Source organism: Oncorhynchus keta, chromosome 25, assembly GCF_023373465.1.
Source record: "Oncorhynchus keta strain PuntledgeMale-10-30-2019 chromosome 25, Oket_V2, whole genome shotgun sequence".
Lineage (NCBI taxonomy): Eukaryota > Metazoa > Chordata > Actinopteri > Salmoniformes > Salmonidae > Oncorhynchus > Oncorhynchus keta.
Genome location: NC_068445.1, coordinates 2,963,319 through 2,976,258, shown reverse-complemented (window position 1 = coordinate 2,976,258; position 12,940 = coordinate 2,963,319). Strand labels below are relative to the sequence as shown.

At 41.6% G+C, this 12,940-nt stretch overlaps 1 protein-coding gene across 2 annotated transcripts; it reads right to left on the bottom strand.

Moving 5' to 3' along the window:
- Positions 1 to 1,518: 1,518 nt before the first annotated feature.
- Positions 1,519 to 12,686, bottom strand: LOC118358019 (aquaporin-3-like). 2 transcript variants are annotated; one of them, XM_035735378.2, is made up of 6 exons: positions 12,417 to 12,686; positions 5,454 to 5,580; positions 5,126 to 5,263; positions 4,859 to 4,974; positions 4,535 to 4,752; positions 1,519 to 4,264 (listed from the first exon to the last, which is right to left on the bottom strand). In XM_035735378.2, the coding sequence occupies exons 1-6, from the start codon at positions 12,522 to 12,524 to the stop codon at positions 4,075 to 4,077; spliced, it is 897 nt and encodes a 298-aa protein (XP_035591271.1). In that variant the 5' UTR covers positions 12,525 to 12,686; the 3' UTR covers positions 1,519 to 4,074. The 2 variants fall into 2 exon arrangements, with proteins under 2 accessions (XP_035591271.1, XP_052334462.1); XM_052478502.1 differs by lacking the exon at positions 12,417 to 12,686 and adding an exon at positions 5,761 to 6,247.
- Positions 12,687 to 12,940: the final 254 nt, after the last annotated feature.

Here is a 12,940-nt window from a genome sequence, read left to right as displayed (position 1 = left end):
CAGTTGGAGTTAAGGTTAGATTTGATTAATGATATTTGGAGAGTTGGATAAACATTTATAATAATGTTAATTTGTTGATTATGTGTGTGTCTATTCATATGATAATCTGATAAACCTCTATAAAAAGGTTAGTTAAATTCGTTTATACTTATATTTTTTATGATTAAATAAAACTAGATGTAGATTTGAATGTATAATATTTGATCAAAGGGAGGATTGATAGAGGAAATTGTAGTTAAGATGAATAATTATGTATACATTATTGATATTCTAATACTATTATGATATGATATGAAAAGTAAAAGTTATTGGTTAAGCTGTTACTGAAAATGTAAGCAGAACTAATTTGATTGTCTGTGCCTCTTGGGAAGGTCAAGGGGGAGAAAAAGCTTTTCAGACAAGATAAGAATGTTTGGGTTTTGTTCCATTGGTGAGAGAAAAGTATATATTTTAGACAGGTTGTAATGTCTGGTTTATAATATATAATATATGCCATTTAGCAGACGCTTTTATCCAAAGCGACTTACATTCATGTGTGCATACATTCTACGTATGGGTGGTCCCGGGAATGGAACCCACTACCCTGGCGTTACAAGCGCCATGCTCTACCAACTGTGCTACAGAAGGGGGAGTAGAAAGCATCTCCGGACCTAAACAAAAAAACAACGGGGCTATCGTGGTAAACTGATGATGTCATTTTGAGTTTATAACCTGTGGAAATCTGTGTATGTAGTTAGTACTCTCTGGAATTAAACTCTCTTTAACATGGCTTTTAAGACTGGTCTCGATCTACTTCATGCATAATTAATGAACTTACAACTCATTAATGAATTAGAAATGAGTGCTAATTGGTTTTGGCAATTAAAACATTAAAGGAATTTAGAATTCCTCTATCAGTAAACAATTTAATTTGATTGCTTTTCTGATTTCCGTGACCAAGTTACCTGCTGCTAGCTGGACAAAATGCTATGCTAGGCTATCGATAAGCTTAATGCTTGTCTAGCTTTGGCTGTAAAGCATATTTTGAAAATCTGAAAATCTGAGATGACAGGGTGATCAACAAAAGCCTGTGTCTCAATATATTTCATTTGTGATTTTCATGAATAGGAATATTTTCTAGGGATATGTATGTCCGTTGCGTTATGCTAATTAGTGTCAGGCGATGATTACGCTCCCGCATGTGGGATGGGGAGTCAGTAGAGGATTTATTAAAGGGCAAATCCACATATGAAACAATAACAAAACGGTCAATTATAACCACTCTCAGATGAATAGACAGAGCTATTGATGCAAGGACTGGTCATCCATTATATAAAAAGTGTAGTTTTAACCATGTTACAAACATTGGAGTAAAACAAACTTCTGTTTTGGGTTCTCATGGAGTGTGACAGTTGAACTAAGCTCATGAGACAGTTGAACTAAGCTCATGAGGCATTTATAAGTTATATTCTTCAAGTATCAATGGATATATATATATATATATATATACAGTACCAGTCAAAAGTTTGGACACACCTACTCATTAAAGGATTTTTCTTTATTTTTACTATTTCTACATTGTAGAATAATAATAAGGCATCAAAACTATGAAAAAAGACACACGGATGATCAGTAACATACAGACAGCTCAGAAAAATACTTTGTTTAAAATGTAATCTGCCACCTTATGATAATATCATGATATTTGTGTATCAATTATGATGCCATGATATATACCACATGTATTGAGGATGTGTGTTATGATCCCATGTACTGTGTTGCAATTTGGATGTAATATTCTAGTCATGTTAGTGCAGTGCATTGAGATGTGTGATTGACAACAGTCAGAATGACACCCTCGTTAAAAGGATAATTGGACAGGTAAAAGGTAAAGAGGTATGCAGAAAACACACACACACACATAGATATACACAGTACCAGTCAAAAGTTTTGACACAGCTACTCATTCAAGGGTTTTTCTTTATTTTTACTATTTTCTACATTGTATAATTATAGTGAAGACATCAAACCTATGAAATAACACCTATGGAATCATGTAGTAACCAAAAAAGTGTTTAACAAATCAAAATATATTTTATATATTTGAGATTATTCAAAGTAGCCACCCTTTACGTTGATGACAGCTTTGCACATGCTTGGCATTCTCTCAACCAGCTTCACCTGGAATGCTTTTCCAACAGTCTTGAAGGAGTTCCCACATATGCTGGTGGGGATGCTGGTTGGTTTTGAGGCTCATACCATCTCTTACTTTAGGGCGTCCTTTGGGTTGATGTTGGTCAGTTTGACTCTCTCCTCTTGGCTCTTCCTGTCGCGAACCTCTCCCTCCTGATGGAAGCCAACCATCAGCTGATAATGAAGCTGGTTGAGAGAATGCCAAACGTGTGCAGAGCTGTCATCAAGGCAAAGGGTGGCTACTTTGAAGAATCTCAAATATATTTGGATTTGTTTAACACTTTCTTGGTTACTACATGATTCCATATGTGTTATTTCATAGTTTTGATGTCTTCATTATTATTTTACAACGTAGAAAATAGTAAAAATAAAGAAAAACCCTTGAATAAGTAGGTGTGTCCAAACTTTTGACTGGTACATTTACAGTTTTTCGGGTCCCTTACATGTAACATGACATGTAATCCGTTACTCCCCAACCCTGTATATATATACACACATATTCCGGACACCGACATTGCTCATCCTAATATTTATATATTTCTTACTTCCATTATTTTACTTTTAGAGTTGTGTGTATTATGAGATATTACTGCACTGTTGGAACTATGAACACAAGCATTTCGCTACACCCACAATAACATCTGCTAAACAACATTTTTCAAACACCTGAAACAGCTTTTTCCTGCAATCTAGAGGCATAATCATTATGCCTAATTCTATGTAAAAATATATTATAAAAAATATGTATATTGTTCTGCATAGGTTATTTAAGTATACCTCTTTACCTGTTCAATTGCCATTTTAATGAATGATGCTCATTGATTCCTGAGAACTTTTATGCCTTAGGAGTTTAGTACAACTGCCACACTGGTATATAGTATTATAACCCTAAAGACTAGCAACCTTGTCGGCAGGCATGCCGGCTAAGATAGACAAGCTACTCTAACTTGATTGATAGCCTGAAATGGCTTGGTAGCTAGTTATGGGGCTGGGAGATTGGGAACCTTTCTAGCTGGCTGGCTAAAGCAAGTTAATAAAATTGCTATGTGGCTAGTATTACAGAGATTAATTAATTCATCAAGAAGAAATCAATAGGTTACATAGCTTTGATCAAATTCATTTATAATCAAGTCCTGCCCCTCACCTGCAGCTGAAATCAAATCTGTGTGTGTCACTCAACATTCCCCTCTCCTCCTCCACTGACGATACTGTCTGCAGACACTAGAGTATATAGCATCCTGCCAAGCATATCTTTGCGCCATGGTGCACCTTGGAGGCAACCGCTTACTAGGGAGAAACACACTGACAGATCTTTTTATAAATAATTCTGATAAAACGTGGGCTTAAAAAATTACGTTTAGTCATTAATAAAAAATAAAGTATAAACATCTTATGACATGAGGCCTCTGGTTGACATTGAAATTCATGGACTCACTAAAACGTACATATTTCATTTGATCGGGACACATGTACTATCTGTCCACAGCATATAAATATAACGGAATCATTCAAACGCTATGTTAGTATAAAACATCAAATACGGTCCAAACAGAAGAGATAAAGACACTAGGCTATAAACTTGGATTATTTCCAAACATTTTGAATTAATATAATTCTGTGTTTGAGTGTTTACTTCCTCCCCTCTTACATAAGGACACTATACAGCTACAATGTAAAACAAAGGACGCCTAGAGATAGATATACTGTGGCAACATTACAGAGAAAGATTGAGGTCCATAATGTGTGTGCGTACTGTAGTTGTCTCCTTACAGACTAACAGACAGACCCACCGGCCCTCGAGGAGACCATACTGTACCCCACTGAGGCTGAGTTTAGGGGTATAGGATGCTGGTAGTGGTAGTGGTAGTGGTGGAGAATGGAGGACGCTGGAGGTTTTGAGGCTCATAACATCTCTTCCTTTAGGGCGTCCTTTGAGTTGATGTTGGTCAGTTTAACGCTCTCTTCCTGGCTCTTCCTGTCACGAACCTCTCCCTCCTGATGAAAGCCAACCATCAGCTGATAGACCACCACACCAATGATGGCGCCCAGGAATGGGGCGAAGATGGGCACCAGGAACCAGCACTGGTTGGCACTGAGAGAAAGAGAGCGAGAGAGTGAGAGAGAGACATATCCAAGAAGTTGTACGAGAGAGAAGATTCTTTCTTAATCTTTGCCTCCTCTGCTTTTACCCGTTTGATCCATCGTCACCATCTCCCATTTTGTTTCATCGTTATATCAATAATGTACAAATCTCTAACCAGGAAATTGATACCGTGTGGTAGAATACATGTGAAGAGGGCAGAGAGGTGAAGAGAGAACCAGATGCATGCAGAGAGTGAAAGAGGATTGTGGGAGGACTCACGTGAAGACCTCGGTGCCCCAGCCTGCCAGAGCGGTAAAGAGGCGTGGCCCCAGGTCCCTGGCAGGGTTGACAGCGTAGCCAGAGTTGAAGCCCATGGACAGGCCGATGACCAGCACCACAAAGCCCACCGTGAAGGCCTCCAGGCCCTGGGGAATGGGATTGTTATGGGGGTCCACGATGGCCAGGATACAGACGATCAATGCTGCAGTGCCAATCGTCTGTGATAGAGATACCTCCATTAACATGGAGAACTCCGAATATACTAGTAGTTCTAATTCCTGATCCAACCAGTTTGGGGGTTGTATGCGGAAGAACGGGGCTTACCTGGTCGAAGAAGCCGTTGACCAATGTGAGATGTTTGCCAGGGTAGGTGGCGAAGATGCCAGCGGTGGCGTTGGGCCCGGTAACAATGAGTTCTCCAGCATAGTTCAACAGAGCGTCTGAGAGGAGAACACACACACATTATGATATAACATCAACTGTAACGAGGTGTTACGCTATACACAGATTCAACCTTAAGTTAAGACTTTTTAAAGAGTTGACTCCGACAGATGCTTTCCTGTCCATCCATGGACATTTCCGAGGACTCACCATAGTACAGACCAAAGATGATCCCGGAACCCAGGAAAGCTCCCAGTGTCTGGAAGACGAAGTAGACTGGAAACTTTCTCCAGCGATCTCTCCCAAGCAGGCAGAGGGCAAAGGTTACTGCCGGATTGAGATGGCCTCCTAGGAAGAAAAAAACCATGTTGACAGATTGTTAACATTAAAGCGGGACAGACATTTAGGATCACGACTTAGAGACATGACTCAGCCTTGGAATAACTCATGGTAAAAAATCCGCTCAAGGAGAACCTCTACACCTAAACATGTTGGTGAGTTAATTCATCTGCATGTATTGCTGATATGAGGTTTGTACCTGATACCTGGCCACAGACCAGGATCCCTAGGGTGGCAGCGAAGCCGAAAGCAAAGTTGACAGTTAGGAACATGCCATGAGATCCTCCACTAAGCACCAGTTGAGCCACTGCACCACAACCAAACATCTGTCAAGAGAGGGAAGAAACAAAAAGAAATAACATGGGTACCAACAAACAATGATCATCAACATTGCCTGTAAAAAAAGGTTGTAAAGACTGCATATGAGGAGCACTCGGTGTGTTTAAAGCCAGAGCAGAGCCAAACATTTACTCATTGCTATGTAAACACACATACAGTTAACATACAGTGCCTTGCAAAAGTATTCATCCCTCTAGGAGTTTTTTCCTATTTTGTTGCATTAGAACCTGTAATTTAAATGGATTTTTATTTGGATTTTGTGTAATGGACATACACAAAACAGTCCCTATTGGTGAAGAAAAAAAATAGTTTAAATTAATATGATTTTGTTTTTGTAAATGGAAAAGCGGTGCGTGTATATGTCTTCACGCCCTTCAGTAAGATCTGGTGCATCCAATTACCTTCAGAAGTCACATAATTAGTTAAATAAAGTCCACCTGTGTGCAATCTAAGTATCACATGATCACAGCATTTATACACCTGTTCTGAAAAGCCCCAGAGTCTGCAACACCACTATGCAAGCGGCACCACCAAGCAAGTGGCACCATGACGACCAGGGAGCTCTCCAAACAGGTCAGGGACAACATTGTGGAGAAGTACAGATCAGGGTTGGGTTATAAAATATCTGAAACTTTGAACATCCCACGGAGCACCATAAAATTGACTATTAAAAAATTGAAAGGAAATGGCACCACAACACCTGCCAAGAGAGGGAAAAACTCAAGGACCTGCCAAGGAGGGCATTGATCAGAGGGCAACAAAGAGACCAAAGATAACCCTGAAGGAGTTGCAAAGCTCCACAGCAGACTTTGGAATATCTGTCCATAGGACCACTTTAAGTCGTACACTCCACAGAGCTGGGCTTTAGAGTGTCCAGAATAAAAATAAGCAAACATGTTTGGTCTTCGTCAAAAGGCATGTGGGAGAATCCCCAAATATATGGAAGAAGGTACTCTGGTCAGATGAGACTAATATTGAGCTTTTTGGCCATTAAGGAAACCGTTAGTCTGGCGCAAACCCAACACCTCTCATCACCCCAACACCACAGTGAAGCATGGTGGTGGCAGCCTCATGCTGTGGGGATGTTTTTCATTGTCAGGGACTGGGAAACTGGTCAGCATTGAAAAAATGATAGATGCTGCTAAATACAGGGAAATTCTTGAGCGAAACCCGTTTCAGTCTTCCAGAGATTTTAGACTGGGGCTGAGGTTCACCTTCCAGCAGAACAATGACCCTAAGCATACTGCTAAAGCAACACTGAGTGGTTTAAGGGGAAACATTTAAATGTCTTTGAATGGCCTAGTCAAAGCCCAGACCTCAATCCAATTGAGAATCTGTGGTTGCTGTACATCAGCAGAACCCATCCAACTTGAAGAAGCTGGAGTAGATTTGCCTCGAAGAATGGAGAAAAATCCCAGTGGCTAGTTTTGTCTTATTTCTTGTTGTTTCACAATAAACAAATATTTTGCATCTTCAAAGTGGTCGGCATGTTGTATAAATCAAATGATACAACCCCTCCCAAAAAAATCTCTCTTAATTCCTGGTTGTAAGGCAACAAAATAGGAAAAATGCCAAGGGGGGTGAATACTTTCGCAAGCCACTCTAGAGATCACTCAAGAGGCTTTGCCAGTATACATGTTAAACAAATGGATATCCTAGATGTATTACTTTTCATCCCTGTAGGTATGTGCAGGTCAGAAAGGGTATACAATCATTATCAGTGAAACTGGTCGCCATGATGATTTAAATGGGCTTTATTGTGTATTAACAGGTATGAGGGGAGGAAATTGTGAAATTGTTGTCCGTGTTGAGATTTGATGGTCCCAGGCCAAATGATGGGCATTTTTCAGATACCGATGTATCTGATAGAAACAAGTGTACTACATATTTCCGCCCTGATATGAATATGCTGGCAGGAAACACCGTGTTTTATATGCTCTAGAATGGAAACAAGGATTGATGCAGTGAGAAGAAGTCAGTTTCGGGAGCTGCTGTCATGGTCGTGAATTAGCTATAGAGTTGCCAAGGTGGTCATACCGCATTGTGTGTTTGCACGCCGACTTGTATATATGTGCACGTGTGTGTGTGTGTGTGTCCATTACTATGGGGATAACAGTAGTGTGTGGCATGTGCTGAAACAGCCTGTCGCAAGGCCCCCTGAAGCAGATGCATTGATCTCAGACCACAGGGCACATTGGTTGCGATGAGCTGCAAGGAACTGTCGTCTCGACAGAAGGCTTGGCATCTAGCGGGTGGTTTAACATCGCTGGGGTCAGTGTAAACTTTGGCTCCTGATTAGCCCCGCGGGCCTCATGCTTCCAATTGGCTGGAAAAACACAACTCTTAATACAAATCTTCAGAGGGGCCCATCTTTAGTTAGACATGAAGTTAAATGTCAAAGGGATCTTAATGTCAGAAGCATCTGATAACATGTCAGTATGGAGCCAAATGCCAACTGAATTAGCCTGATCAAATTCCACCAAAAGGTTATTCACTAAGATTCATGACGCCGTAAGAAATGACTTTAAAAGACGGCATCTAACAGGATAATAACCTAAATTAAATCACAGCTCTCTAAGTGGCCTGGTGGTGATAGTGGCAGCACGTCATGACAGCATTACGCCATGACATTACATGAATACATCGCACACTTACTCCCCCAGACTGTCAGGCAGTTCATGCTGTGTCCTCATTCTGAGTGTCTACCGATACACCTGGTCACTCATGCGTTCCCTTTTAGTGAACAGCAATGGAGGGAGGGAAGAAGTCACAGGGAGAGGAAATTCCGGGGTAGCTTTTGATGCCGCCAGTCTTTTCCAACATCCAGATACATTAAAACTGTTATTGGGACAGAAGGAAATGAAGAGGGAAGTGTGTGAATAAAATACTGTGTGATGAAGTCGTCAAACTTTTCCCAGTGGAGCATCACTCCTAGTATGGTTTCGTGTGGCAGCATGTGGTGTCTCATCCCTTCAATTTAAGCAAAGAATAGCACACAATGACTCTTTCATATAAAGAGAAGGCTTATTGCTGTTGTTTTCTCCGCCCATTAGCTCTTCGGTTTATGTAAGGACTGCATTGTTCCCTGGATGGTGCACATGCACACCATCGCTGGGGCCAGAAGGACATGTGTCCAACCACATGTCACACAGGTGACACGGGTAGTCCACTGGGAACAGTCTTCAGTTCAACTTTTAGTTTGGATTTACATTTGGTTACGTTGTCAACTCAGGTGAATTCAACACGAAATCAACAACTAATGTCACCATGTCATTGGATTTAGGTTCAAAGTTGTGTGAAAAAGCAACTTTAAAAAATGTACGTTACTTTTTGTAAATCCAAATCCTGCCATTGCTGAGATCTGTTCTCCATATGCAGGGGTATAGCTCTGTGCATGACAAACACACACGTACATAAACACACCCTGCCCATTCCTTCGCCTCCCTTTACCTGAGTATCAGTCGAGAGCGCCTGACTGTTCACGCAGTCATTACATTACTCAGTCATTAGTATATCTTGACGACAGGTGACGTCTATATATGTCCTGGAGGGCGTGAATATATTTGGCATGTTCAGGTTTCACCCATTGCGCTGTTGCTGTCACTCCCAATACTGCAGTCCATGTTTGACATAGCACTTATTAAATAGACATGCCACACCTGCTACTAGTGCCTTAGACATAGACGTAACAGGTTTAATACACAGTGCTTTTCCATCCATGCTCCTGCTGGAGATTTACATCATTGTTCTATTAGCAGTGCAACGCCAGTCTACGTCCATTAACAATCTTATAATAAAATGGAACTTGTAACGACAAAACGCTTAACCGGTGCAACGAGTTTGACGCTTGTGTTACTTTTCCCACGCTGAAAGTTGGTCCTGTTTTAGCGAAACCAAATGCAAGTCCATTTCTAGATGGACGTCGATGGTAGAGGTCCTGACGCAGCGTGAGAGAATGTACTGCAATAACATTAGGCAATGAAGAAACGCTTTGTAAAACAGGTGTGAGAGAGCCTGTGACTGTGAGTAAAGACTGAGTCATCTCCCTAACAACTTTTTTCTCTCTGAGCAAAGAAAGTGAAACTTAACTGCCTAAAAAGCCTGCAGGTTGTTGGCTACACTGGCTGTATTATCTGGTAGGTGCTTAAAGTACTACTATCCATTTTCTTAAGTGGCCATTTACTGCTAGAGCAAGATAACAAAAACACATGGCAGGGGTTGTTTAGTTTTTCTTGTTTGTTTATTTAACATGGCGGATGGCTAAGGTCTGTCAGTAACCGAGGGGAGATTTTATCTGTCAGTTCCATTAAAGCCAATTTAAAGCTCTACACACACACACACACACACACACACACACACACACACACACACACACACACACACACACACACACACACACACACACACACACACACACACACAACACACACAACAATCCAATTCAACAGATCGACAGATGGCAATTTCCCACCTGGACAAGAAGAGTACATATGTGAGAATGCTGTTAATGGACTATAGCTCAGTATTCAACATAATAGTCCCCCTCCAAGCTACAAGTAGGCAGAAACACCTCTGGTCACACTGACTGGTCACACTGACCCTCAACACGGGGGGCCTCACTGGGGTGGGGTGCTTAGCCCTCTCCTGTACTCCCTTTTCACCCACGACTGCGTGGCCACGCATGACTCCAACACCATCACGATGACACAACGGTGGTAGCATGACAGTGATGAGACAGCCTACAGGGAGGTCAGAGACAACAATCTCTCCTTCAACATCAGCAAGACCAATGAGCTGAACGTGGACTACAGGAAACAGGAGGGGGCTCTGCCTCTTCCTCTAAGTAGTCAGGCATATCTCAGTTCTTTCGTTTATTATCTCTCCCTAACAAACAAGGTTCTAATGTCCAAACAATGGGGCGTAGCTAGCTAAAAGTGATGCGAGTAAAGACACTCCCCCTGGGGCAGGAAATAGACTTGGATTGATTACCAGGTGTGAACAAAACTGAACAGTAAACATAGAAGGTATTAAACATTCGAAAATGTGACTTTTATTGCAAAAATACCTAGTCTCGAAGGGAATTCAACACGGTCAGGTTCTTTGTGAGTATTTGTTAACGTTTTGGTTTGCGGGTGCAGCTTTGCGCATTCATGATATCTGACGATGCTAATATGCTAACTCCAGGTTGTAACCAGAAGTAAATAATGGATTATTGTGGATTCTGTCACCATGGGCCTTAAGACATGAATTATCCCTTTGACATGGACCACACACACCTGCATAGTCTTGAAGAGTGCCTCTTCCCCCTGAAGAGATTTGACATGGGACCTCAGATCCTCAAGAAGTTCTACAGCTGCACCATTGAGAGCATCTTGACAGGTTGCATCACCGCCTGGTATGGCAACTGCACCACCCTTGACCGCAAGGCTCTACAAAGGGTGGTGCGGATGGCCTAATACATCACTAGGGCCGAGCTCTCTGCCATCCAAGACCTTTATACCAGGCTGTGTCTAATAAAGACACAGAAAATTGCCAAAGACTTAATCATATCACAATCAACTTTTACCAGTTGAATGTAAATGATAGGAGACCGTCGGTGCTACTGTAAGGTCCCTCATACTAAATATTTTCGGTTCCAGGTGCGTAGCAGTCAAAATGAGAATACCGGAAGAGATCGAGACCTGCATGTTGCAGGAATAATTTAAAAGCTGAGGCTAAAAATACATTAAAATAAAAATGTTTATTTGAACATCATGTTGCCAAAATGTTTATAGTGTAAGTCCAACATGCTTGGAGACAGCTTCTATCAAGCAATTAGACTGTTGAATAGCTAATCAATGGCTACCCGTACTATCTGTATGGCCTTTCTGCTACCTGCACTGCACTGGCCATATCCACAGAAAGGAGAAAAGCTCAGGTAAAAAGTTAGAGAAAAACCCGGCAAAATCATCTGAAAACGTAACTTTTTTTATAATGTGCTTTGACTTTGAAAATGTAGGGTAGGTTGTGTATATCGCTAGAGAAAATAAAATCTCATTTTTTTCCCTTTTTAAACTTCATTTTAAGGCAGACAAATGTGAAAGACTATTTCCTTAGGGCCTGTAAACATGCACACCCCTCAAACACGACAGCAGGAGAGCACGGGGTTGCAAGGTGAATCCTGGATCATTATGAAGAGTAAAGATTATGTGTCCATGTTCTCATCAACAAGAGCAATCATATTTTCATACACACTCAAGGAGTGTAATTTATAGGTGCCTATGAGGCTCACATTCCCGACCCCAGAGAATTTGCAAAGGCTAGCAGTGCAAAGGCTAGCAGTGCAAAGGCTAGCACAAGCTGTAAAGCCATGCTGAGCTTATCTGATGGTGTTAAGAACGTAGAGTACGTTCACTCCACATCTAGCTTGAAATATTGCTGATGGAGCAACCCAATTAGTTCCTTTTGTATAACTCAAATGGTTGTTACGTTGTCAAGGAGGATGGTCACGTGTTTATGATCAGAGGAACACCGGTTCGAGACCGGTGTGGGGCCATGGAGGAAGATCTATTGTGAGCAGCTCACTAACGTTGGTTTCACTTACCAGTATCCATCACTCTCACATCTAGGCATAACAACAATAGTTGATACACAGGTTCTTGTTAATCGATTAGTATTTTGTCTGCAGGTTTGAATACGCACAAACTAATATTTCTTGTGGCAACGAATCATCACAGTGAAACATGCAATCTACTCATCTGAGAAAGGCTCGAGTGAGGATAACTTGAACATCGATTTGGTAAATTAGGATGTCAGTGAGGTGAAAAAATGGCAGAGCTCTTACCACCAGGATGAGGGTACCCAGACACTCTGCCATGGCCTGGCGCAGCAGCAAGTTACGGATCTGGAAAGTCTGTGCCAGCTTGTCCATGAATATCTTCTGTTTTCCCATGGTTCAGTGCTGCTCAGCTAACCTTCTGTATTATGACTGGGTGACAGCAGGTAGGTAGGTCCTACTGTGTGTGTGTGTGATGGCTAATGCAGTGGCCTCCTCTTATAGGACCTGGACCTCCTGTGATTCCTGCCAAAGCCAGCCCCCACGAGCCTTCCCTACTCTCTCGCTCTTACTCACTCTCCCTCTTCTCCCGTCCTCCGTCTCTCTCCGTTTCTCTTTCTCTCATAACTCCCACATGCTCTGATCTTTCTCACTGATTCAGACTCAAACACACCCTCTCTCTGTCTGTCTCTCACTCTCTTCTCCTTTTCGTCCATCCTGTTTTATTCCTCTCTACCTGAAACTTTATCACCATGTATTTTTGCTGCTTTGTCTGGTTTGAATAGAGGAGTGAGTCATTATATCCCCATAAC

What these genes read in the sequence shown, in the direction of transcription:
- LOC118358019 (XM_035735378.2), bottom strand. Translation starts at nt 12,524, where the DNA reads ATGGGAAAACAGAAGATATTCATGGACAAGCTGGCACAGACTTTCCAG. An exon ending in CATCTTTGGTCTGTACTATG is followed by an intron (nt 4,975 to 5,125) that starts GTGAGTCCTCGG and finishes TTCTCCTCTCAG; the next exon opens with ACGCTCTGTTGAACTATGCT. An exon ending in TGGGGCACCGAGGTCTTCAC is followed by an intron (nt 4,265 to 4,534) that starts GTGAGTCCTCCC and finishes TCTTTCTCTCAG; the next exon opens with TGCCAACCAGTGCTGGTTCC.